Source organism: Pristis pectinata, chromosome 1 (genome assembly GCF_009764475.1).
Source record: "Pristis pectinata isolate sPriPec2 chromosome 1, sPriPec2.1.pri, whole genome shotgun sequence".
NCBI classification, from domain to species: domain Eukaryota; kingdom Metazoa; phylum Chordata; class Chondrichthyes; order Rhinopristiformes; family Pristidae; genus Pristis; species Pristis pectinata.
In genome coordinates, this window is record NC_067405.1 from 80,322,969 (window position 1) to 80,350,361 (window position 27,393).

Below are 27,393 nucleotides of genomic sequence, written 5' to 3' on the forward strand. Positions count from 1 at the left end.
CGAGAGTAGCGTATCTAAGTTTGCTGATGACATTAAATTGAGTGGAAAAGCAAATTGTGCAGAGGATGCGGAGAGGCTGCAGAGGAATATAGATAGGTTCAATGAGTGGACAAGGGTCTGGCAGATGCAGTACAATGTTGCTAAATGCAAGGTCACCCACTTTGGAAGGACAAATAGAAAATCAAATTATATTTTAAATGGTGAAAGATTGCAGCATACTGTTGTGCAGAAGGACTTGGTACTGCTTGTGCATGAATTGCAGAATGTTGGTTTGCAGGTGCAACAGGTTATCAGGAAGTCAAATGGAATGTTGGCCCTCATTGCCAGAGGGAGGTTATGCTGAAACTGTACAGGGTACTGGTGAGGCTGCACCTGGAGTACTGCGTGCAGTTCTGGTCTCCTTACTTGAGAAAAGATATAGTGGCTTTGGAAGCAGTACAAAGGAGGTTCACCAGGTTGATTCTGGAGATGAGGGGGTTAACCTGTGAGGAGAGATTGAGCTGCCTCGGACTATAACTGCTGGAATTCAGAAGAATGAGAGGGAATCTTATAGAAACATATAAAATTATGAAAGGGACAGATAAGACAGGAAGGTTGTTTCCACTGGTAGGTGAGGTTAGAACGAGGGGATATGGCCTCAAGATTTGGGGGAATAGATTTAGGACAGAGATGAGGAGAAACTGCTTTTCCAAGAGAGTAGTGAATCTGTGGAATTCTCTGCCCAGGGAAGCAATGGAGGTTACCTCATTAAATATATTTAAGACACAGTTAGATAAAATTTTACATAGTAGGGGAACTAGGGGTTATAGGGAAAAGGCAGGTAGGTAGATCTGAGTCCACGGCCAGATCAGCAATGATCTTATTGAATGGTGGAGAAGGTTCGACGGGCCAGATGGCCTACTCCTGCTCCAACTCCTTATGTTCTTATAGGATCCAAGGCAAGGCAAATTGGACCCAAAATTGTCTTGGTGATAGGAGGCCGAGAGTTGTGGTGGAAGTCTGTGACCATTGATGCATCACGTGGATCAGTGCTGGGACGTTTGTTGTCTGTGATATACATTTACCATTTGGACATGTATGTAGGAGACATGACTCCCAAGTTTGTGGATGACATGAAAATTGGTAGTGTTGTGGACAGTGAGGAAGGTTGTCTAAGGCAACAGCAGGTGGAAGATTGGCAGATTGAATTTAAAATGACGAATTTTGGAAAGTCAAATAAAGGCAAGACATACACTCTCAATGGTAGAGCCATAAGGACTGTTGATGAACAGCGAGACCTTGGGGTACATGTCCATTGTTCCCCGAAAGTGGCAGGGTGGTGAAGAATGCGTATGCTTGCCTTCATAGGTTGGGACATAAGATATAAGAGTTAGGATGTCATATTACAACTTTACAAAAGTGCGCAGCTCTGGTTACCGCACGATGGGAAGGATGCAGGAGAGAGTGCAGAAGAGATTCACCAGGATGATGTCTGGACTGGAGGACTTCTTAATTATGGGGAGAGATTGGATAGGCTGGGCGTGTTTTCCCTGGCGCAGAGGAGGCCGAGGGGTGACCTGATAGAAGTATATATGTGAGGCAAAGATAGGGTAGATAGCCAGACTCTTTTGCCCATGGTAGGGGCATCAAAAACAAGAAGGCGTAGGTTTAAGGTTAGAGGGAAGAGGTTTAGAGAGGAGCAATGGGAAAAGTTTTTCACACAGAGAGTGGTTGATATCTGGAACGTGCTGCCAGAGGAGGTGGTGGTGGCAGATACAACCACATTTAAAAGGCATCAAGACAGACAGTTGAATAGCCAAGGCATAGAAGGCTGAATGGGATTAGTGTAGTTAGTACAACGGTTGGCATGGACTTGATGTGCCAATGAGCCTGTTTCTGTGCCGTGTGACTCTGGGTGATAAAACTATTTATAATATCTAAATACGTCACTGTGGAATATTAGAAGCTTTTTCACAACTGCAAGTTCTGAGCTCTAATGTGTAGGGATAATAAGGCCAGCTTGGGGCTGCTGATCAGGGGACTATGTTGTATCACAGAGGATGATTTTGTAGCTTTGGAAGGTCTGGTGATAGTCTTTGAGGCAAATCCGTGATGATATCCACACGCCTTGCACTGGGATCAGAAGAGCTGTATCGATAGCCATTCTGCCAAGCAGCGACTAATGTGTGTGCCATGTTGGGCTCTATTGGGTCTCGGATTCTGCTTTGGGTCACAGTTCCCCTTGTGACATGTTCCAGTGTCGTGACGTCACAATGCAGCTGCTCGGCCCTCCGCTGCCGCGAGCACCAGCATCCTCCCTGGCTCATGAGGCACTCACCTCTGCAGTTCATCTTGCCTTGTAACCATGTGCGATGACGGCGAGAAGATTCGCCGAGATAATGTGAAGCTAACCGCTGAAAACAAAGCACTAAAGCGCCAGATTACCCTCCTTAAAGAAAACGAAGAGCTGCGTTGTCTCCTGTCCTCCAACACGGCACCAGCACTTGGACAGAAGCCAAACTGTTTGCCAACCTTTAGTCACTCCACCACAGCTTCAACTGTTCGAGGTAATTCAGTCAGTTGGCCTTGTAGCTGGCATGTGGGCTTGTCTGAGATCTTTAGTACTCCAAGATGCTCCATTGGTCAGAAGTTGGAGTGGTTCAGATCCCACACATCCACAAAACATCTAATTTTTCATCTTAGGATTGGGATTCTACAAGTTCTTTAAATCATTTTTAAACTTTGATTCTCTTTCCTTTCTTTATGTTTTACCAACTAGGAAAGTGAGGACACTTAATGCTAAGGTTTCTGTGTTTCCCACGTGGCACAGGATGTGCACTCAGTGGGGCGGAGGTGCTCTATCATGCCTCTATTACTCAGACTAATTCCATTAGTTGTGGTTTCTATTTATATGATATTTAATTTGTTTCTGACTCATTCACTTGTCCACTAAGACTTGGTCTGTATTACTTAGCTTTTCATCTACTGCAAGCCTTTTTTTAAAATACTTGCACCAAGTTCCCATGTCTGCAACCTGTTAAAGTTTCATTCTGTGTATCGGCGTGCTTCCATCAGGAGTTGCTGGATAACATTACATTGTGCACCAAGGGGATTGTTCTCTCCCGTACCCGAGGGACTTGTGGCCACTTTCAGTGCTCCAGGACTATCCCAATGTAAGCCATCGAGTTGGAGTAGGTCTTCTTCAATTCAATGGCAAGGCCAGCATTTGGTGTCCATCCCTTATTTCCCTTGAATCTGTGGTGGTAAGCTGCCTTTTTCAGCTGCTGTGGTCCTTCTGATGAAAGCGCTCCCACGGCACTGTTGGGGAAGGAGTTCCTGAGACCTTAAAGTGTTTGATTAAATTAATTGCAGGTTGGCCAGATAGTGAATTCTGGGGAGCCTTCATCTGCCTTGAAAAATGTTACTGCAGCTTTAATTTTAAACATTAGACCTGTGGTCTGTTCTGATGTTAATGATGGGGAAATGGTCAAGCATGTCAAGAAGTGGTAGACATGTGAATGTAGCGTGGCTTCAGTTCTCTGGTGTATGTAATCCTCCCTGTTGTATGTTAGCCTGGGTTTATAAAGAACATAGGTTGTCTGTCATCATTATGGATTGTGATTTGAAGTGGTACTAACTTCATGAGGAATACAGTGTTCAGTTTTAGGCAAGGGATACTTTGTGGAGGATTCAGAGAACAGCAGTGAGGAAGACTCCACACCCCTGGGTAGTGAATGACAAAGGGAGAAACACGGAAACAAACTATTGGTTGAAATCGCTGAGAAAATGAGATTTTCAAATTGCTGATAGGAATGAATCAGTGTGGATGCTTCAATTACTTAAATTAATATTAAGGATAAATCATTAATATAAAATGAGCCCTCCTTGAGATATTGTGGAATAGTTTTATAGCTGGAGTACCTGAAAAGCAGTGGTTAAATGGAAATTATGATGGCTTAATGGTGTCAGCAAGATATAATCTAAGTTCACATGTGAACATTCAAAAATTATGTCTGACATTGGCACTATTTAATGTGGTTTGTTGTAGGTTATGATTTGTGGAAAATTGCAGGAGGCTTCCTGAGCATCAAAGGTTGGCAGGTGGAATATTAACTGAAACAAGAAGGCCTTCAGAGAGGAGACTGCTAGGTGCAAGCTGGAGGCATTTCCCATGAAGGGGAAAGGGAAGGTATCCACGGATAACAAACCTGCACGGCTCATGAGACAGGGATTGAAATCAAACAGGAAAAAAAGGGAAGCTCCTGATAAATGTCAGGTTGATAATTCAGTAGAGAATGTAACTAAAGAGACCAGAGAAGCTAGAGCTTCAAGCCATAACCTAAGTGTGGTACAAGATTTCAGTGCAGGGAGCAGGATGTGCTGCGCGTTACCTCCAATGTTTGCAGTCGTTACTGCAAGCTTGAGGAAGTGTAAAAATGTCGTCCAGCATTTCCAAGTCAAAGTCGAGTTTATAGTCATACGCACAAGTGCATGTACGCACAGGTGCAATGAAAAACTGACCTGCAGCAGTATCACATAGCGTCATACAAGCAGAATTCTCAAGAAAAACATAAATTAAACAAAAAAGAAAACAAGTAGAACAACATAAAAACAAAGTCCATTTTTGTGTAAAGTGATTAAAGTGTTGCTGAACTCTAGTGATTATGGTTGTGCCGGTTAGTTCAAGAACTGAATGGTTGCAGAGAAGTAATGGGCATGACCTGGATGGTGGGGATCCTTGACACTAGCTGCAGCTTTCTTGAGGCAGATCCTCCTGTAGATGCTCTCATTGGTGAGGAGGGCTGTGCCTGCGATGAACCGGACTGTGTCCACTACTCTCTGCAGCCTCTTGTGTTCCTGTGCATTGGAATTGCTGTACCTCATCCTACCTCAGCAACAGAACGCTGCGAACCACTTCTTGCACTACCATGGATTTGTGTTTTTTTTGCACTCATATCTTGTTTTACACGGTCTTTCTTTCTTCACTGTCTTGTATATTTTATGTATAATTTATGGATAACTTATATTCAATGTGTTGTCTTAATCTATGTGCCTGTGGTGCTACTGCAAACAAGTTTTTCATTGTACCTGTACCTCCCCATACTTTTGCACGTGACAATAAGCTCGACTTAGTTTGTTTAGAGCCATTTTTCTTTTTTCTGCACTTCTTCCAACTCCCATTCACTGGCTTAAAGTCTTTGTGACCGCTTTGTTTATCCTTTCTGATGCGTCCTTTCTCCCAAGTCTCGGCTGGGTTTTATCCCAATGGAATATCCCTATCCCAGTATTGATACTAGTGTCCGATGAAGTGGAATCCTTCCTTCTCACATAGTTCCTTCAGCCACTTGATCACCTACTTACACTGCCAATCACTTGGGAAATTTTCCAATGGGTCAGATAATAGCCCTTAGGCTAGAACCCAAGGTACTATTCTTTAATTTAGCTCCCTGCTCCTGGGCCTCCGTAAACTGGCCCTCCTGTCTACACTTGGCAGTACAATTGGTTCTACCAAGCACTGCAGTGACTGGATCTCCCACCCCCCTCCCGTTCCTATATCCTTTCAGGCCAGTTTGTGATGTCCTTCACCTTAGCAACAGGTAGGCAGCGTACCATACTGGACATTCAGTACTGCTTCTAAAGGATGCTATCACTCCCTTTTTCCCCTCATGATTATTGCACTAAAACTCCCCTCCGTCTTCCCCTTTGGACAGCCCCCTGCTCCAAGCTGCAATGATAAACACTGAAGCTGTCCTTCAGATTGACCCTTACCTGTTGGATATCGTTTCTGTGAATCCTCACTCTCTCACCACACCCGGACTTCTCTTGCTCTGTGCACTAACAACCACAACAACCCCCTTTGTGTTGTTTAATCTCCACGCATGACTAACACCAGGAGCAAAGTAGTTTGATACTTTGCCCTGCTTCATGTGCTAGTGTGCTTCAAACTCCACTCCAGCTCAATACTTCTGAGCCAGAGAGATCAGATGTGTTCACTGAGCATGGCCTTCTCATCCACAAACTCCAACACAGTGCAGGCCCAAGACACTGCCACATCTCAGACTATATCCACATTTTCATCAGTGGTAAGATCTTCTTTTAAAACAATCCAATAAAAGCAATTCAAATGTGCCAGAATGCAGAGAGCAGTGGACTCTGCCCAATACCTCATGGGCACATCCCTCCCCATCATCGGCAGTATCTACAGGATGCGCTGCCTCAAGCAGGCAGCATCCATCATCAAAGATCCCCACCACCTGGGTCAGGCCATCTTCTCGCAGCTACCATTGGGCAGGAGGTACAGAAGCCTGAAGTCCCACACCACCAGGTTCAAGAACAGCGACTTCCCTTCAACCATTCGGTTCTTGAACCAACCTGCACAACTTAAGGGTGGAAAGTTAGAAAATGTAGGTGCTAACAAATGTAAAATAATTGAACCAGGGGAGAGAATTGTGTGCAAAAGTGAGAGAGAAGTATATGTAAAACAATAGCTTAAAAAAAGCAGGGTGAATATATTTTATACAATTGTACAGACTGAAAAAAACAAATCAAGCGAATTTCAAACTTCAATTCAACGTGGATGATAGGATATTGTAAGTTGTCATTACTGAGCCATTGCAGTAAAATGGTCAGGGCTGGGAAGTAACTGTGACCCAGTTTGTAAGGTCTACAGGAAAGATAACGAAATGGCAGAGGGGAAGGGACTGTCTTAGTGATTTAAGAAGAAATCTCTTCAGTGAAGTGATGATGGGAATGTAGCAAGACAAACAGCCAGTGAAGGTCTGATGGTTAGAAGTGAGGAAGGTTGTGGTGGGAGTTGGGCAGCACAGTGGCACAGCTGGTAGAGCTGGTGCCTCACAGCTCCAGAGGCCCAGGTTCTGCCTGTGTTAGGTTGGAATATTTTCTCTGTGACCACATGGGTCTCCCCTAGTGCTCTGCTTTTCTCCTATGTCCCAAGGTCATGGGGGTTAGTAGGTTCATTGGCCACTGTAAATTGCCCCTAGGTGGATGCAGGAGAATCAAGCTGGAGTTAATGCAGGCACGGTATGTAGCAGTTAGCGTAACGCTATTACAGTGCCCACGACCCAGGTTCAATTCTGGCTGCTGTCTGTAAGGAGTTTGTACATTCTCCCCGTGACTGTGTGGGTTTCCTCCGGGTGCTCCAGTTTCCTCCCACAGTCTAAAGATGTATGGGTTAGGAATTTGTGGGCATGCTATGTTGGTGCCCGGAAGCGTGGCGACACTTGCGGGCTGCCCCCAGAATGCTCAATGCAAAAGATCACTGTGTGTTTCGATGTACATGTGATGAATAAAAGGTATCTTATCTTAGATTACAGGAAGTAAGTGATGGTATGAGAATGATGGGACTGATGAGAGCTGGCATAAAGTTGATGGGCCAAATGGCCTCTCTCTGTATCATAAAGGAATGTAATATGTTTAGGTTGTTGTGTATTGTGTATGTTTCTTGGTGAAATGGCAGAATGCACAAATTATCAAGACTTTCTATATCAGGAGCTAGAGGGTAGCCAGGGAATGAGTGTGTCCCCTTAGGGACTAAAGGGGTAATCTATGTGTGGACCCAGAGGATGTGGGCAATAAATATTTCTTGTCTGTAGTCACCAAGGAGAAGTATGTGGAAGATAATGAGTTTAGGAAGGGGTATGAGGAAAATTTGGAGCATGTCAGTATTAAGAAGGAGAACAATACGTAGATAGGCCGACAAGAGGAGAGGCTGTGCTTGATTTGGTATTGGGAAATGAATCTGGTCAGGTGTCAGATCTCTCAGTGGGTGAACATTTTGGTGACAGTGATCATAATTCTATCTCCTTTACGTTAGCACTGGAGAGAAATAGGAATAGACAGGCTAGAAAGGCGTTTACTTGGAGTAAAGGGAATTATGAGGCTCTCAAGCAGGAAATTGGAAGATTAAATTGGGAACAGATGTTCTCAGGGAAAAGTACGGAAGAAATGTGGCAAATATTCAGGGGATATTTGTGTGGAGTTCTGCATAGGCATGTTCCAATGAGACAGGGGAGTCATGAGAGGATACAGGAACCGTGGTGTACAAAGGCTATAATAAATCTAGTCAAAAGGAAAAGAAAAGCTTACAAAAGGTACAGAGAGCTAGGTAATGTTAGAGATCTGGAAGAGTATAAGGCTAATAGGAAGGAGCTTAAGAAAGAGATTAGGAGAGCCAGAAGGGGATATGAGAAGGCCTTGGCGGGCAGGATTAAGGAAAACCCCAAGGCACAAGTATGTGAAGAGCAAGAGGATAAGATGCAAAAGAATAGGGCCTATCAAGTGCAGTAGTGGGAAAGTGTGTATGGATCCAGAAGAAATACTTAATGAGGTACTTAATGAATACTTTAAGTCAGTATTCACTACGGAAAAAGATCTGGGGGATTGTAGTGGGGACTTACAGCAGGCTGAAAAGCTTGAGCATGTAGATATTAGGAAAGAGGAGGTGCTGAAACTTTTGGAAAGCATCAAGTTGGATAAGTCGCCAGGACCGGATGAGATGTACCCTAGGCTGCTGTGGGACGCGAGGGAAGAGATTGCGGAGCCTCTGACGATGATCTTTGCATCGTTGATGGAGACGGGAGAGGTTCCAGAAGATTGGAGGGTTGCGGATGTTGTTCCCTTATTCAAGAAAGGGAGTAGGGATAGCCCAGGGAATTTTGGACCAGTGGGTCCTACCTCAGTGGTTGGTAAACTGATGGAGAAGATCCTGAGAGGCAGGATTTATGAACATTTGGAGAGGTATAATATGATTAGGAATAGTCAGCATGGCTTTGTCAAGGGCAGGTCCTGCCTTACGAGCCTGATTGAATTTTTTGAGGATGTGACTAAGCACATCGATGAAGGGAGAGCAGTAGATGTAGTGTATATGGATTTCAGCAAGGCATTTGATAAGGTACCCCATGCAAGGCTTATTGAGAAAGTAAGGAGGCATGGGATCCAAGGGGACATTGCAGTGTGGATCCAGAACAGGCTGGCCCACAGAAGGCAAAGAGTGGTTGTTGAAGGGTCGTATTCTGAGTGGAGGTCAGTGACCAGTGGTGTACCTCGGTGATCTGTACTGGGACCCTTACTCTTTGTGATTTTTATAAATGACCTGGATGAGGAAGTGGAGGGGTGGGTTAGTAAGTTTGTGGATGACACAAAGGTTGGGGGTGTTGTGGATAGTTTGGAGGGCTGTCAGAGGTTACAGAGGGACATAAATAGAATGCAAAGTTGGGCTGAGAAGTGGCAGATGCAGTTCAACCCAGATAAGTGTGAAGTGGTTCATTTTGGTCATTCAAATATGATGGCAGAATATAGTCTTAATGGAAGGACTCTTGGCAGTGTGGAGTATCAGAGGGATCTTGGGGTCCGAGTCCATAGGACGCTCAAAGCGGCTGTGCAGGTTGACTCTGTGGTTAAGGTGGTGTATGGTGTATTGTCCTTCATCAACTGGGGAATTGAATTTAGGAGCCGAGAGATAATGTTGCAGCTATATAGGTCCCTGGTCAGACCCCACTTGGAGTACTGTGCTCAGTTCTGGTCTCCTCACTACAGGAAGGATGTGGAAGCCATAGAAAGGGTGCAGAGGAGATTGACAAGGATGCTGCCTGGAATGCGGAGCATGCCTGATGAAAGTAGGTTGAGGGAACTCGGCCTTTTCTCCTTGGAGAGCTGGAGGATGAGGGGGGACCTGATTGAGGTGTATAAGATGATGAGAGGTATTAATCGGGTGGATAGTCAGAGGCTTTTCCCCAGGGCTGGAATGGTGGCCACAAGAGGACATAGGTTTAAGGTGCTGGGGAGTAGGTATAGAGGAGATGTCAGCGGTAAGTTTTTTACTCAGAGAGTGGTGAGTGCGTGGAATGGGCTGCCAGCAACGGTGGTGGAGGCGGATGCGATAGGGTCTTTTAAGAGACTGTTGGATAGGTACATGGAGCTGAGAAAAATAGAGGGCTATGGGTAAGCCTAGTAATTTCTAGGGTAGGAACATGTTCGGCACAGCTTTGTGGGCTGAAGGGCCTGAATTATGCTGTAGTTTTTCTATGTTTCTATGTTAGATGTGTTGGGGTGCATAAGGGTTGATAAATACCCAGGGCTGGATGAGATCTATCTCAGGTTGCTGTGGGAAGCAAAGGAAGAGATTGCTGTGGCCCTGACAGAATTTTTTGCATCTTCATTAGCTACAGCTGAGGTGCTAGAAGACTGGAGGATGGTTCATATTGTTTCTTTATTTAATAAGGGCAGCTGGGTTTAAGCCTGGTAACTATAGGACAGTGAGCCTTACATCAATGGTAGGGAAATTATTGGAGGAAATCCTAAAGAATATGACTTAGGTGCATTTGGAAAGGCAAGGGCTGATCAGGGATCACCAGCGTGGCTTTGTGAGAGGGATATCCTGTCTCTGTAATTTGATTGAGCTTTTTGAGGAGTAATTAAGAAAATTGACAAAGGCAGGGCAGTGGACGTTGTCAAGGTAGACTTTAGGAAGGCATTTGACCAGGTCCTGCAAGGTAGGCTGGTCCAGAAGGTTAAGGAACATGGGATCCAAGGCGAGCTGCCTAATTAGATCCAAAATTGGCTTAGTGATAGGAGGCAGAGGGTAGTGGTGGAAGAGTGCCTTTCTATCGGAAGTGTGTGACCAGTGGTGTACTGCAGGGATCGGTGCTGGGACCTTTGTTGTTTGTGATGTATATTAGCAACTTGGATATGAATGTAGGAGGTCTGGTCAGTAAGTTTGCAGATGACACAAAAGTTGGTGGTGTTATGGATAGGGAGGAAAGTTGTCTAAAGCTATAGCAGGATATAGATCAGATTGAAGGTTGGGTGGTGCACTGACAGATGAAATTTAATCCCAGCAAGTCGAGAATGCATTTTGGGAAGTCATACAGAGGGAGGACATGTACAGTAAATGGTAGGGCACTAAGATATGTTGATGAAAAGAGAGACCTTGGAGTTCAAGTCCATAGTTCCCTGAAAGTGGCAACACAGGTAGGTGGGGTGGTGAGCATAGAACACAGTACAGGCCCTTCAGCCCACAATGTTGTGCCGACATCTTATCCTACTCTAATATCTACCTAACCCTTCCCTCCCACATAGCTCCCTATTTCTCTATCATTCATGTGTCTATCTAAGAGTGTCTTAAATGTCCCTAATGTATCTGCCCCCACAACCTCTGCAGGCAGTGCGTCCCACGCGCCCACTGCTCTCTGTGTAAAAGAACGTACCCCTGATATCCCCCTTATATCTTCCTCCAATCACCTTAAAATTATGCTTCCTTGTGTTAGTCATTTTCACCCTGGGAAAAAGTCTCTGACTTTCCACTCGATCTATGCCTCTTATCATCTTGTACACATCTATCAAGACCTCTATCTCATCCTCCTTCTCTCCAAAGAGAAAAGCCCTCACTAGAAGGCCTAGAATGCACATTTAGGTCTAATAAACAGCCTGATATGTGACCATTTATTTCATATGAAATAGAGAGGTGGGAGTTGGGACCTTTGAGAGCTGAGTTAGGGAAGGGGTGATTTCACTGCAGTGTTCAAAATTAAGGACGACTTGAAGAGCTGGTGGCAGTGTCAAGATTGATAACTGGGGAGACGGGTCGAAGGTAATTGGACTTGCACCACTTGATCCGTGTCACCCACCCCTTACTGATACAGAGCTCTCCTCCAAGCATCCCCCACACGCCAGCACACATTGCTCCCTCCCCTAGTGTTTATGTACTGGGAGAAAACCTTCGCTGCAATGCTCTGCCTAACATCTCCCATGTCAGTATTAGAAGTGAATGGGCTAAAAAGGAAATCATGTGGTATGGAAATATATGGAGATGCAGTCTCTTTACATGCTGCGATCCCATGGCAGCGACAGCAGTACTGCTGCTGTTTATAGCAGCAATTCTATTGCTGGTTCCTCTCAGGGTCTGAGCTCTGTGGTAATATGTTTTCACGTTCCGTCCCCTCAAACAACACATCAGCAAAATGCCAAGCAACAGCTCCAAGGTGTCCAACGGTGATATCGCTGCCACTGTTGGAGGCTAATTTGATCTCAAGGTGGAAATAAGTCTAAAGTCTAATGGGTCATAGGGAGAAGTTGGGCCAGAGGAAGTGGTTGAGGCAGGTACGTTAAAAACATTTAAAAGGTACTTGGACAGGTACATGGATAGGCAAGGTTGAGAGGGATATGGGCCAAACGTGGGCAAATAGGACTGGCTTAGGCAGGCACCTTGGTCGGCATGGACCAGTTGGCCCGAAGTGCCTGTTTCTGTGCTGTATGATTCAAACCACAAACGTAGAATAGGGGATTTACACAATCAAGGAGGGTACTTCGGCAGGTCTATGCAGAACAATCTCTTCCCCAATAATTTTCCTGTAAGCTCCTCACGTTCTCATGAACTCTCTCACCCCCACCACCCCTACCACCCCGTTCTACCATCCTCCTACACATCGGGTGACAGTTTGAAGTGGCTACTTAACCTAACAGCCCGCATGTCTTTGGGATGTGGGAGGAAACTGGGAAACCAGAGCACCCGGAGGAAACCCAAGCGGCCACAGGGAGAACAAGCAAACTCCACAGAAAGCACCGGAGGTCAGGATAGAACCCAGTAGCTGGTAACTTTTTCAAGTGCTTTATGCTCACAATATTTATGACTAATGTTGCATAGGTGCCACATTCTGCTGTTCACCAGAGCAGACCAGCCCCAGTGACTTCCAGGACATCCGGCAGCCAAGTCCAACCCTGGAGAACCTTCTCACCCTTTCACTGTCCGATGACTCCCATGCAGTGAGCTACAACACTACTCTCGGCGGACCGCAGCCAGCTCAGGTCCCCAGTTACTGTCGCACCACTGAGCTGTTCGAAACCAATAATCCCAATGTCTCAAGCAGCTCCCATGATGTGAACAGCCAACTTTCCGACTCTGAGGCCCGGCCCATGAACAAGAAGATCTGGTTTTCAGAATCAACCACGTCTGACGAATCTAAAAAGCTGTTCCTTGAGGAAGGAAACAAGACACGAGTGTTTTACGTGAATGGTAAGTCTTTCTTTCTATTGTATGGCTAGCTTGGAGCATGAACTACAACTCCAGTTGAAGATAGTTAACCAGTCAATTCTCTTGAGGGGAGATTTTGGTTATTATTGTCACGTGTACCGAGATACAGTGAAAACCTTTCGTTTGCATGCCATCCAGACAGATCATTCCATACATAATTACATTGAGGTAGTAAAAAAAAACAGAATGCAGAATATAATGCTTCAGTTACAGAGAAAGTGCAGTGCAGGTAGACAAATAAAGTGCATGGGCCATGACAAGGTAGATTGGCAGATCAATAGTTCACCTTTTAATGTATGAGAGGTCCATTCAAGAGTCTGATAACAGCGGGATAAAAGCTGTCCTTGAGTATGGTGGTGTGTGCTTTCAAGCTTTTGTCAAGGTAATGTCTATCAATCTGTGGCACCACCCAACATTCATACAAGGGACAGGGTTGTCCATCATTTGTTCAAGGTTACCACAGTCACATTCTACAGAACTCCTAATATGGCATTTGTATTGTAGGTGAATCCAATGGCCGTACCTGGTTCAGAACTGATTTAGAACTTCCCATGTTTTCTACAAAGTCAAAGCCCAGAGGCTTTTCTGTTGGGTTGGAGATCAGATGTTTATTCAAGATTCTTTTCATTCTATCCTGCAAACTGCTATGTTTCTGTACCCTATCAACAATTAACATAGAACACAGAACATAGAACATTACAGCACAGTACAGGCCCTTTAGCCCACGATGTTGTGCCGACATTTTATCCTGCTCTAATATCTATCTACCTCTTCTTTCCCACATAGCCCTTCATTTTTCTATCATTCATGTGGCTATCTAAGAGTCTCTTTTATGTCCCTAATGTAACTGCCTCCACAACATCTGCAGGCAGTGCATTCCATGCACCCACCACTCTCTATGTAAAAAAACTTACCCCTGACATCCCGCTTACATCTTCCTCCAATCACCTTAAAATTATGCCCCCTTGTGTTAGTCATTTTCACCCTGGGAAAAAGTCTCTGACTTTCCGCTTGATCTATGCCTCTTATCATCTTGTACACCTTTATCAAGTCACCTCTCATCCTCCTTCTCTCCAAAGAGAAAAGCCCTCGCTCACTCAGCCTACCCTCATAACACATGCTCTCCAATCCAGGCAGCATCCTGGTAAATCTCCTCTGCACCCTCTCTAAAGCTTCCACATCCTTCCTATAATGAGGTGACCAGAACTGAACACCCTACTCCAAGTGTGGTCCAACCAGAGTTCTATAGAGCTGCAACATTACCTCACGGCTCTTGAACTCAATACCCCAACTAATGAAGGCCAACACACCATATGCCTTCTTAACCAACCCTATCGACCTGCGTGGCAACCTTGAGGGATCTATGGACATGGACCCCAAGATCCCTCCAGACTGCTAAGTGTCCTGCCTTCAAATTCAATCTCCCAAAGTGTATCACTTCACACTTTTCTGCATTGAACTCCAACTGCCACTTCTCAGCCCAGGTCTGCATCCTATCAATGTCCTGTTGTAATCTACAGCAACCTTCTACACTAACATTAACAAAATTTAAAAGACAATTGGACAGCTACATGGATAGGAAAGCTTTAGAGGGATATGGACCAAAGTGGGCAAATGGGACAAGCTTAGATAGGAATTTGGACAGCATGGACCATTTGGGCCAAAGGGCCTGTTTCCGGGCTGTATGACCCTATCAGGGTTTGTACATGTTGGGAGACCACGCTGTGAGCTGGGAGGGTCAGTAAGTCTCTGTAGATTGGGAGATCTGGGTAACTATCCATGTTAATTTGTGCCAGCACCAATGTTTCTGGTGAAACCCGCTTGCTTTGTCAACTCTACCCATTGTGGAGGAGAAACACTGTGGAGTGAGCATACTTTTCTTTCGCCAGTCACCTCACACTCGCTTTCCACCTTCTGTAAAGTTCAGCTCATCAAAACTTTACTCCCTGCATCTAACACACCAAATCCCATTCATTAACATTCCCTGACCTGGTTGGGCATTATCACAAATTTAAATTTCTTACCTCTGCATTGAAATCCCTCAAAAAATTCATGCCTCCTCCCCTGTAACTTCCTCCTGCTCTACAATCCTTGGAGGTCTCTCTGCTTCTCCAGTTGGGTACCAGTTTTGCAGAAACAGAAATATGTCTACCCTTCTTGCTGCCTTGGTAAAGCAGCCAGCATAATCAAAGACCCCATCCACCCCAGATATTCTCTCTTCTCCCCCCTCCCATCGGGCAGAAGATACCCAAAAGCACGAACCACCAGGCTCAAGGACAGCTTCTATTCCACTGTTATAAGACTATTGAATGGTTCCCAAGAACGATAAAATGGACTCTTAATCTCACAATCTACCCCATTATGGCCTTGAACCTTATTGTCTACTTGCACTGCACTTTCTCTGTAACTATAACACTTTATTCTGCATTCTGTTATTGTTTTACCTTGTACTACCTCAATGCACTGTGTAACAAATTGATCTGTATGAACAGTATGCAAGACAAGTTTTTCACTGTACCTCGGTAAATGTGACAATAGTAAACCAATTTACCAATTTACCAAATGATGCAAACAGCAGGTCTGACAGCAACTGTGGGAAAGAGAAACTAGAGTTAGTGTTTCAGGTCAAAACCTTTCATCAGAACTGGGAAAGAGAGGTAGCTTTAAGTTGCATGGAATTCTCAATGTTTAAGAAGCACCTAGACTAACACGTGAATCACCAAGGCACAAAAGATGACAGACCAAATTCGGTAAATGGGACTGGTATACCCAAATACAATGGTCAGCATGGACATGGTGGGCCAAAGGGTCTGTTTTTGCACTGTATAGCTCAATGATTATGACTCTAGAAAGTGTGGGGAGGAATGGATAGGATAAAGGGAATGTCTCCGACAGGTTAAGGCCAGGAGTGCTGTGGGGATTCATTGTTAACGGGGACAGTTGGAAGGTGACAGTGAAATATGAAGTGTGCTAACGGAGAGGGAAGAACACTGAGCTACTGATGGCTTTAGAGCAATAATGGTCAATTACGATATAGGCAGAGAAATAGAATTGAAGAGCTGGAGTCTGAGCTGCAGGCATTGAGAGACATAAGAAAGGAAAAAGTCACCTGGATCTTCTGCTCCAAGAAGTGGCAATACCCCTTGGATTAGATTCTTCAGAATTGACACATAGTCAGGGGCAGGAGGGTGTGACTGCCAGTGAAGCAGGTACAGGGATCTGAGAGATGGTTAGACAGGTGCCTCGGTCCCTGCACTTGCCTGATGGGTTTGAGGTTCTTGCAACCCTTGGGGACAAGAGTGGGCAGGATGGAAGGATGAGAAGACCGACCTTTGCTACAGGAAACTGTCAAAGTGCAGAGAGTAGAAAGGAAAATGGGATACTCTAGTGAGAGGGATGAGCGCTGTCCACTGCAACCAGGAGCATGAGATCTGAATGCCTTGTACTGCAAGATGAGGGCATCTCTGGGCTGAAGAGGAACATGGAGTAGGAGTGCGAAATAAAAACAGGCAATACAGGGAAAACCCAGCAGCTCAGGCAGTATCTGTGGAAAGAGAAACAGTTGACGCTTCAGGTCTGAGACCTTTCATCAGAACTGAGAACCATAGAACCATACAGCACAAAACAGGCCCTTCGGCCCACCATGTTGTGCTGTCCATCAAACCACCCTCACACTATCTAACCCTTTCCTCCCGCATATCCCTCTATCTCACATTCCTCCATATGCCTATCCAACAAACTCTTGAACCTGTCCAACGTATCTGCCTCCACCACCACCCCAGGCAGTGCATTCCATGCACCAACCACTCTCTGGGTGAAAAACCTCCCCCTGCCATCTCCCCTGAACCTCTCACCCATAACCTTAAAGCCATGCCCTCTTGTCTTGAGCATTGGTGCCCTGGAGGGGAGGCGCTGACTGTCTACTCTATCTATTCCTCTCAATATTTTATATACCTCTATCATGTCTCCTCTCATCCTCCTCCTTTCCAGTGAATAAACCCCTAGCACCTTAAGCATCTCCTCATATTCCATACCCTCTAATCCAGGCAGCATCCTGGTAAATCTCCTCTGCACCCTCTCCAACGCCTCCACATCCTTCCTATAATGCGGCGACCAAAACTGAACACAGTACTCTAAGTGTGGTCTAACTAGAGTTTTGTAAAGCTGCATCATCACTTTTCAGCTCTTAAACTCAATTCCACGACTTATGAAAGCTAACATCCCATAGGCCTTCTTAACTGCTCTATCCACCTGTGAGGCAACTTTCAGTGAACTGTGAATATGAACCCCCAGATCCCTCTGCTCCTCTACACTGCCAAGTACCTTGCCATTTACCCTGTACTCTGTCCTGGAGTTTGTCCTTCCAAAGTGTACCACCTCACACTTCTCCGGATTGAACTCCATCTGCCACTTGTCAGCCCAGCTCTGCATCCTATCAATATCCCTCTGTAAGTTCCGACAGCCCTCCACACTATCCACAACACCGCCGATCTTAGTGTTGTCTGCAAACTTACTAACCCAGCCTTCCGCCCCCTCATCTAAGTCATTTATAAATATCACAAAAAGTAGAGGTCCCAGAACCGATCCCTGCGGGACACCACTAGTCACTGTCCTCCAATCCGAGGGCACTCCTTCCACCACAACCCTCTGCTTTCTACATGCAATCCAATTCCTAATCCACACAGCCAAGCTTCCCTGGATCCCTTGGCCTCTGACCTTCAGAAGAAGCCTACCATGAGGAACCTTATCAAACGCCTTACTAAAATCCATATAGGCCACATCCACCGCACTACCCTCATCAATCTTCCTGGTCACCTCCTCAAAGAACTCTATCAGGCTTGTGAGGCAAGATCTTCCCTTCACAAAGCCATGCTGGCTGTCCCTAATCAGTCCATGATTCTCCAGGTGTTCATAGATCCTATCCCTTAGAATCCTTTCTAACAGCTTACCCACCACAGACGTGAGAGTCACCAGTCTGTAATTCCCTGGACTATCCCTACTACCTTTATTGAACAAGGGGACAACATTCGCCACCCTCCAATCCTCCGGCACCATCCCCATGGACAACGAGGACTCAAAGATCCTTACCAGCGGTTTAACAATCTCCTCCCTCGCCTCTCAAAGCAACCTGGGGAAAATCCCGTCAGGCCCCGGAGATTTATCTGTCTTGATATTATTTAACAACTTCAACACATCCTCAAAGAGAGGCAGTTATCGGAGAAGGCGGAGAAGGGCAGTGGGTGGAACAAAGGGAGTTCCTCTGATAGGGTGAAACGAGGTGACTGTTAAGAGGCAGTTACGTTCCTTGGTCTGTGCTAATGTTGAAAAGTCTGTGTGAAGTTGTCCGGTCTGGACAGCCCAATAGGCCTGACTATACAAGTGAGAGAAAAAGGGATGGCAGGCAACAATGGCCAGTCTTGATGCAGACAGAGTTATCTAAAGTTAGAGAATTCAGTATTGAATTCTGCAGTGAGTCCAGAGGAAAGATAAGGTGTTGTTCCTTGAGCCTGCATTGGCCTTGTCGTAACAGTGCAGGGGGCCACAGCCAGAGATGTCAGAGTGGGAGTGGCTGGTGAATTAAAGGGGCAGGTAACCGGAAACTCAGGGTGACTCCTGTCGACAAACACAGGTGTTCCGCAAAGCAACCACCCAATCTCTGTTGGGTTTCTCCAGTGCAGAGGAGGCTATGTTGTGGACACCAAATGTAATACACAAGGCTAGAAGAGGCGTAAGTGAATTGCACTCGTGACTGGAAAGACTGTTTTGGACCCTGAATGGTGGGGAAGGAAGGAGGAGGTGAAAGGACAAGTATTACACCTCCTGTGGTTGCTCAGGAAAGTGCCACGTGGTGGGGAATGGCAGGTGAGCAAACCAGGAGGTCACAAAGGGAGTGATCCCTTCAAAATGCTGAAATGGGAGGAAGGGAAGATGTCTTTGGCGTTGGAAACTTCAGTGGAAACTGCAAAGGATGAAGAACTGGAAGGGAGTGGATCCAATTGTCATGGTTCATTGTGCAACAGCATAGGCAGGACTAAGAGAAAGGTTCTACTGAGGGAGTCTGAGCAGATAGGGAGTAAATTAAAAGTAGAACCACAAATGTAATAATCTCTGGATTATTACCTGAGCCACAGCAGACTGACAATGCATAGCCCAAAGACTAACATGGGAGGATTGGGTTTTAATTCATGAGAACATAAAAACAGGAGCAGGAGAGGCCATGCAGCCTACTCCACTATTCATCAAGGTCACGTTTGCTATTTTCCAGCACTGTCCCCATATCCCTTAATTCCCGCAAAGTTGAGAAATCTCTCAGTCTTAGTCTTTAAAGAACTCAGTGACTAAGCTTCTACAGATGTTTGGGGTAGAGAATTCCAGAGGTTCAGCACCCTCTGAGTGAAGAAATCAAGTTCAAGTTTATTGTCCAGGTACAAATGCCATGAAAATTAGCTTTTTACAGCATTAGCAGCAGCACAGTACATTACAAACCTGACAAACATCAATTATCTAAACATATTTACATAAATTATACATAACTTACATAACGCAATAAACAAAAATAAACGTCATTAGTGCAAGTTGAGGGAATTATAGTCCAAGTTAGAATTAGGGTTTCTCAGGTGGTTTCAAGAACCTGATGGCAGTGGGGAAGAAGCTGTTGTTGAAGCCTGAGGTGTGGGTCTTCAGGCTCCTGTACCTCCTGCCTGATGGCAGCATTGAGAGGGCACAGCCCGGATGGTGGGGGAAATCTTTCCTCATCTCCATCCTAAATGGCCTACCCCTTGGTTCTAGACTTCTCATCCAAGGGAAACATTCAGTCTGCATCTAGTGTATTGAGCTGTTTAACAATTCTGGAAGTTCTGAAGTTTTGAAGAGATCTCCTTTAAATTCTAGAGAGTACCAACCCAGTCTCTCCTCATACGCCAAACTCACCATCCCTAGAACCAGTCTAATGAATTGTCACTTGCCTCGGTCTATGGGAAGTACATCCTTCCTAAGGTAGAGAGACCAAAACTGTCCACAGTGTTCCAGGTGTGGATTCACCATGGTCTTGTGCAATTGAAATAAATTCCTTACTCCTGTAATCAAACCAGATAAGATATCTTTATTAGTCACATGTACATCAAAACACACAGTGAAATGCATCTTTTTTGCGTAGAGTGTTCTTGGGGCTCTCTCATAATAAAGGCTAACATACCATTTGTTCTCCTAGTTGTCTGCTGTGTTGGCCTTCAGTGATGTGTATAAGCAAAGAAAATGCTGGGAACATTCAACAAGTCAGGCAACTTAAAACTGACTTGTATTCTCCCTCTCCCAGTTCACGAAGGGTCTTTGACCTGAAAAATTTTACTCCTCAGATTCCCTTTATATCAGCTTCCTCTTGCCTTAAACCTATGTCCTCTAGTTTTAGACATCCCCACCATGGGAAACAGACACTAGCTATCCACCCTTTCTATGCCTCTGACAATTTTATATATCTCTATCATGTCACCTCTTGGACTCCTTTGTTCCAGAGAAAACAGACCCAGCCTATCCAATCTGTCCTAAAAACTCAGGCCCTCCAATCTAGGCAACATCCTTGTGAATCTTTTCTGTACCCTCTCTAGCTTAATCACATCTCTCCTGCAGTGTGATGACCAGAACTGTGCTCATTACTCCAAGTGCAGTGTCGCCAGCGTTTTATATAACTGTAACATGACATCCCAGTTCTTGTACTCAGTGCCTCAGCCAATGAAGCATGCTATACACCTTCTTCACCATCCTGATCGCCACTTTCAGGGAACCATGTATTTGTACCCTAGGTCTCCCTGTTCAACAGCACTCCCCAGGACCCTATCATTCAATGAGTATGTCCTGGCATGGTTTAACTTGCCAAAATACATCACTTTGCACTTGCCCGAGTTAAATTCCATCTGCCATTCCCTTTCCCACTTTCCCAGTTGATCTAGATCCTGTTGTAATCTTAGACAACCTTGTTCACTGTCCACCACACCATCAATTTTGGTGTCACCTAAAAAAGTACTAATCATGCCACTTTCATTCTCATCCAAATTACCAATATTTATGACAAACAACAGTGGACCCAGCACCAATCCCTGTGGTACACCACTAACCAGTCTCCAATCTGAAAAACAACCCTCCACCACCACCACCCTGTGCCTCCTACCGCCAAGCCAATTTTGTGTCCAGCTGGCTAACTCACCCTGGATCCCATGTGATCTCACCTTCCAGACCAATCTACCATGTGGGACCTTGTCAAAGGCCTTGCTAAAGTCCATGAAGACAATGTCTACTGTCACATACTCGTCAATCCTCTTGGTCACCTCTTCAAAATACTTAGTCAAGCTTTTGAGACATGATATTCAACACCCAAAGCCGTGCTGAGTATATCTAGTCAGTCCTTGCCTTTCCAAATGCAAATAAATCCTTTCTCTCAGAATCTCTTCCAATAACTTTCCCACCATCGATGTAAGGTTACAACAAACAATCCGCAGGAGGAACACAGTGGGTCGAGCAGCATCTGTGGGAGGAAAGGAATTGTCGATGTTTTGGGCGGGTTTTGATCCAAAACGTTGAGAAAAAGATTATCTCTCCCCACTGCTACCCCACTGTGAAGTCTCTTCAAGGTATGCTGACTTTGAAGAAGTTTTCCTCCTCTCTCTGTGAGACCCTATCTCACTGCTCCCCCTCTATAGTTTCTACTGCTCTCTGGCTCGTTGACCACATTCTTACCAAGACTCACTACTACAGCTGCATATCCTTCCTCATCCAGTCCTGATGCAAGGTTTTGACTCGAAACGTCGACAATTCCTTTCCCCCCACAGATGCTTCTCGACCCGCTGAGTTCCTTCAGCAGATTGTTTGTTGTTCAGATTCCAGCATCTGCAGTCTCTTGTGACTCCACTAATGGAGGGCTCACTGGCCTGCAGTTCCTTTGCTTATACCTGGTGCTCTTCTTAAATAAAGGCACAACATTAGCTATGTCTTCAGATACCTCACCTGGGGCTAACGAAGATACAAAGATCTCTGCCGAGGCCTCAGCAAAGATCCAAAGGAGAGGCGTAGAAAGTTGCCAGAAAAAGTTTCAGGTCTAAGAACTGGGAGCAAATTCGGAATTCGGCTGAAAAAGACCAAGAGTTTGGTTAGGAGAGGAAACACAGAGTAAACTTGTAAGGGACGTAAAAGCTTCTCTGAGCATACAAAAAGAAAATTTTTCTGAAGACAAATGTAGGACGTTGTAGTGAGGAACAGGAAAATTTGTAACAGGGAACAAAGAAATGGCAGAGCAGCTAAGCACATAGTTTGGTTCTGTCTTTGTGGAAGTTGACACAAATAACTTCCCAGAAATGCTTGGGAGGTAAGAGTCTAATGAAAAGGAAGAACTAAAAAAAAGTATTCTTTGAAAAAAAGTGCTGGAGAAATGAATGGCACTGAAGACCAATAAATCCCCAGTGCCTGATAATTGCTGAAAGATGTAGCCATGGAAGTATTGAAACCATTGACTGTTATCTTCCAACATTCTATACATTATGGAACAGTTCCTGCAGATTGGAGTCTATTTAAAAGGATGTGATACAAACAATATCAACGGGATTAGATAAAGTCAACATGGATTTCTGAAAGAGAAATTGTGTTTCGCAAAGTTAGTGGAGATTTTTTGAGGATGTAATGAATAGAATAGATAAAAAAGAACTTTTGGTGCATTTGAATTTTCAGAAGGCATTTGATGAGAGACTTGTGTGCAAAGTTAAAGTACATGGGATTGGGGGTACTGTATTGGCCTGAACTGTAAATTGGTTAACAGACAGGAAAGAGAGAGAAAGAATAAATGAGATTTTCTTGGGTGGCAGGTGCTGCCTGGCAGGGTAATGCCTAATCAGGGATCAGGCCACAGGTATTCACAGTGATTTGGTCTAGGGTGCTGACCGTTAAGTTTCTAAATCTGTCAACAACACAAAGTTGGTTTGGATTGTGAGTTGTGAGGGAGATGCAAAAAGACTTCAAGGCATTTTACCCACATTGAGTGGGCAAACACATGGCAGATGAAGCATAAGGTGGATAAATGTCCACGTTAAAAGTTATCCACTTCGGTAAGAAAAACAGAAAGGCAGAGTGCTACTTAAATGGTGAGAGGTTGGGAATTAGAGTCTAGAGTCATACAGCATGGAAACAGGCCCTTCAGCCCAACTGGTCCATGCTGACCAAGATGCCCATCTAAGCTAGTCCCATTTGCCCGTGTTTGGCCCACATTCCTCTAAACCTTTCCTATCCATGTACCTGTCCAAGTACCTTTGAAATGTTGTTCATGTACCTGTCTCAACCACTTCCTCTGGCAGCTAATTCCGTACCTTCTGTGTGAAGAAGTTGCCCATCGGGTTCCTAATAAATCTCTCCCCCCTCACCTTAAACCTATTGTATGCCCTCTAGTTCTTGATTCTTGTAGGTGTACAACATGACCTGGGTGTCTGTGTTCCTGTCACTGAAAGCAAACTTGCATGTGCAATAACCAAGAAGGCCAATGAAATGTTAGCCTTCATTGCAAAAAGCTTTGAGTTTAAGAGCAAGGATGTTTTGCTATAATTCTACAGGGCCTTGGTGAGATCACTGTGCAGGTTTGCAATTGCTATAGAGGGAATGCAACAAGTGTTCACCAGATTGAACCCTTGGATAACAATGAGAGATTGGGTTGACTCCTGTATTCACTCAAGAATGAAAGGCCATTAAAATATATAAAATTCTGATGGGGCTCGACAGACTGGATGCAGGGAGCTTGTTTTCCCTGGTTGGGGGTCTTGAAAAAAGGGTCAGAGTCTCAGGATACATGGAAAAACATCTAGGACTGAGGTGCAGAGACATTTCTTCACTCAGAATGATGAACTCATGGAGTTTTAGAGTTATAAAGTAATACAGCAGGGAAACAGGCCCTTTGGCCCAACTTGTCCATGCCAACAAGATGCCCATCTAAGCAAGTCCCATTTGCCCACGTTTGGCCTGTATCCCTCTAAACCCTTCCTGTTCATGTACTTGTCCAAGTGTCTTTTAAATGTTGTTAATGTACCTGCCTCAACCACTTCCTCTGGCAGCCTGTTCCATATCCGGACCACCCTCTGGGTGAAAAGCTTATCCCTCAGGTCCCATTTAAATCTTTCCCCTCTCACCTTAAGCTTATGCCCTCTGGTTTCTGATTTCCTTTTTCTGGGAAAAAGACTGTGCACATTCACCCTATCCATGCCCCTCATGATTTATACACCTCTTAAAATGTCGACCCTCAGTCACCTACGCTCCAAGGAATAAAGTTGTGGGATAGGCACATGGATATGCAGAGAATGGAGGGATGTGGATCATGTGCAGGTAGAAGGGATTAGATGTCATTAGCTTAATTAGTTTGGCTCAACATTGTGGGTCAAAGGGCCTGTTCCTGTGCTGTTCTATTTCTGTGTTCTGCACGGGGTTAGTACAAGAAAGTGGTGGTGAGGATAAGCCACAACCTTACCGAATGCAGAGCAGGCAGGAGGGGCCGATTGGCCCACTCCCACATTTTTTATGCTCTTATATTTGAGCTTCACTATCACGCTTTTACCTAATTCATTAATATGGCTGTGTTCTCTGAAACTCAGCACTCTCCTCCTTGCTATTGACTCCACACTTATGATTCTTTCAGAGATGGACTCCTTCTCAAACCTGGAGAAGAACAGTCGAGTCATCGGGGAGATAGCTTTCCAGCTGGATCGGAGGATCCTTGCACATGTGTTCCCAGGGCTAACCAGGCTGTATGGATACACGGTATCCAACATTCCATCAAAAATCAAGCAGGTACCTCCCACCTTCCCACCTTGCCGTATTGTGTCTTATAAAGAAGGTTAGATCAGATTCAAGAAACTGGAATTTAGTTTGTACATTTCAGGAGTATTTTAGTGGAATTTAATTGAAACATTTGTAATGAAATGAACACCTTGCAGAAGTACTAGTTTCTTGCCCTCTGTTGTACTCTAGTGTAGTGTAGTGATTCACTGGGGATCATTTGAATGTAACATAAGAGAGAGGATAGAACATCTCTGGTGACCCATTAATTCCATGTGTTCTGGTGTTTCTCACAGAATTCCATTAATCCCATCGATGGAACAGTGGATAAGCAGAAATGGAAGGAAATGACACAGTGTTACACGGCTTTATTAGCGAAACTGGAAAAACTCAACTACAAAACAGACGTCCACACGGGCTTCAGTGAATTCCTGGTCAACACCTATGGAATCCTCAAGCAGCGTCCCAATGCCTACACCAACATCACATACAACCCTATCATCCTGCGCAAGCTGGTCATTGACATGGTGCCTGCCAAGTTCCTCCGGGACACCCTTGTCCTGCTCAATTGTCTATGTGAGCTGTCCCGCAATGACAAGAAACCTCTGTTTCCATGGTGACCACCACAGCAGCTAATGCTATTCATTAGATTAAAATAAAACTTTTATTGTGCTCTTTTTAAAAAAAACTATTGAAATATGTTGCAGAAAATATTGGTGTCCCCATTTTATTCTATTATATGTGCACTTAGCATCTGAAGTGCAGAAGAGTTATAAATAAATCTATGAATTTAGAAAAAAAAAGTTTTTGCCAAATCTTTTTAAATGTTGACGAGGTGTAACTGTGGATGACTCAATAGCTCTTCAGATTCATTCAATCCAATTGGATCTGAGAGCCTTTATTTCTTTATCTTTGTGGTTCTTAAGCTTTTGGATGCAAATTGCCTGTACATAGAACATAAAACATAGAACAGTATGATTGGTATGCAAGACAAGTTTTTCACTACCTCGGTACAAGTGACAATAATAAACCAATGCCAATACAGCACAGGACAGGCCCTTTGGCCCACTTTGTTGTGCCGAACTAATTAAACCAATGACTCCCAATTAATCTAATCCCTCTTCCCTGCATATTGACCATATCCCTCCCTTCTCTGCATCTTCATGTGACTATCTAAGAGTCTCTTAAATGCTTCAATGCTATCTGCCTCCACCACCACCTCTGGCAGTGCATTCCAGGACCCCACCATGCTCTGTGAAAAAGAACTTGCCCTGCATATCTCCTTTGTACTTTCCCCTTCTCACCTTAAATACACGTCCTCTAGTATGAGACATTTCAATCCTGTGGAGAAGGACACTAGCCGTCTACTCTATCGATGCCTCTCATAATTTTATAAACGTCTATCAAATCTCCCCTCAGCTTCCACTGCTCCAGAGAAAACAGCCCCAGGTTGTCCAACCTCTCCTCATAGCACTTCTCCTCCAAACCAGGCAGCATCCTGGTAAAGCTCCTCTGCCCCCTCTCCAAAGCCTCCACCCCCTACCTATAATGAGGCAACCAGAATTGAATGCAATGCTCTAAATGTGGTTTATCCAGAATTTTATAAAGCTGTAACGTAAATTCCTGGCTCTTGAACTCAATGCCTTGACTAATGAGAGCAAGCATGCCATATGCCTTCTTTACCACCCTGTCAACCTGTGCGGCCACTTTCAGGGAGCACAAAGTGGGATTACTTTATGTCAGGATTGGGGTTGGACAGAGAAAAGGTATTGAAAGGTATTGTGTATAAGGAGAGGTTGGACAAACTAGGGTTGTTTTCTCTGGAGTGGTGGAGGCTTGGGGAAGACTTAATAGACGTTTATAAGATTATAAGAAGCATAGATAGGGTAGACAGTCAAAATCTTATTTCCAGGGTAGAAATGTCTAACACTAGAGGGCTTGCATTTAAGATGGGGGGGTGGAGTTCAAAGAAGATGAACAGGGCAAGTATTTTACACACAGAGAGTGGTGGGTGCCTGGAATGTGCTGCCAGGGGTGGTGGTGGAGGCAGATACGATAGAGGCATTTAAAAGGCTGTAAGAGAAACACATGAATGTGCAGAGAATGGAGGGATATGGATTAAGTTAGGTGTTTAATTACTAGTTTAATTAGTTCACAACATCATGGGCTGAAGGGCTGTTCCTGTGCTGTTCTGTTCTATGTCCCATGTTCTTGAACAATGAATGAGCTGAATCTTACTTGGACACTGGGAATGATGTGACAGAGTTCTACTGCCAAGGCAGTGAGAGTGCTGCTCGACAGGATATGGCAAACCTCCTGACTTCTGTCAATGAAAAGTTCTGTGAACTGGGCAATGTGAGTGAAATTGTGCAGTGAAGTTAAAAGACAGACTTTGAAGAATTTCCCAGTGCATCTGGCTTTGCCCAATGTTGATACAAAGGGCATAAATTAAATTGCTTAACTGGTGAGCCCAGAAGTAAAGAAATGGTTACGTTTGCTTCATGTTTGCTGGGTGGAACTATTGCGCTTAAGATGTGTTTGATGTCTGTGTACCTTTAAGAGCTGTT

At 44.7% G+C, this 27,393-nt stretch overlaps 1 protein-coding gene across 1 annotated transcript; it reads left to right on the top strand.

The window, feature by feature from the left end:
- The first annotated feature begins 2,344 nt into the window (after positions 1-2,344).
- On the top strand, positions 2,345-25,446 carry LOC127568503 (speriolin-like protein). Its single transcript, XM_052012373.1, has 4 exons — positions 2,345-2,546; positions 12,641-13,009; positions 24,687-24,838; positions 25,123-25,446. The coding sequence occupies exons 1-4, from the start codon at positions 2,345-2,347 to the stop codon at positions 25,444-25,446; spliced, it is 1,047 nt and encodes a 348-aa protein (XP_051868333.1).
- The last annotated feature ends 1,947 nt before the right edge of the window (positions 25,447-27,393 follow it).

Bases quoted from the DNA above. Each gene is read 5' to 3' on its own strand.
- LOC127568503 (XM_052012373.1), top strand. From the start codon at position 2,345: ATGTGCGATGACGGCGAGAAGATTCGCCGAGATAATGTGAAGCTAACC. The intron at 13,010-24,686 runs GTAAGTCTTTCT...TGATTCTTTCAG, and splicing joins ACGAGTGTTTTACGTGAATG to AGATGGACTCCTTCTCAAAC. The intron at 24,839-25,122 runs GTACCTCCCACC...TGTTTCTCACAG, and splicing joins TTCCATCAAAAATCAAGCAG to AATTCCATTAATCCCATCGA.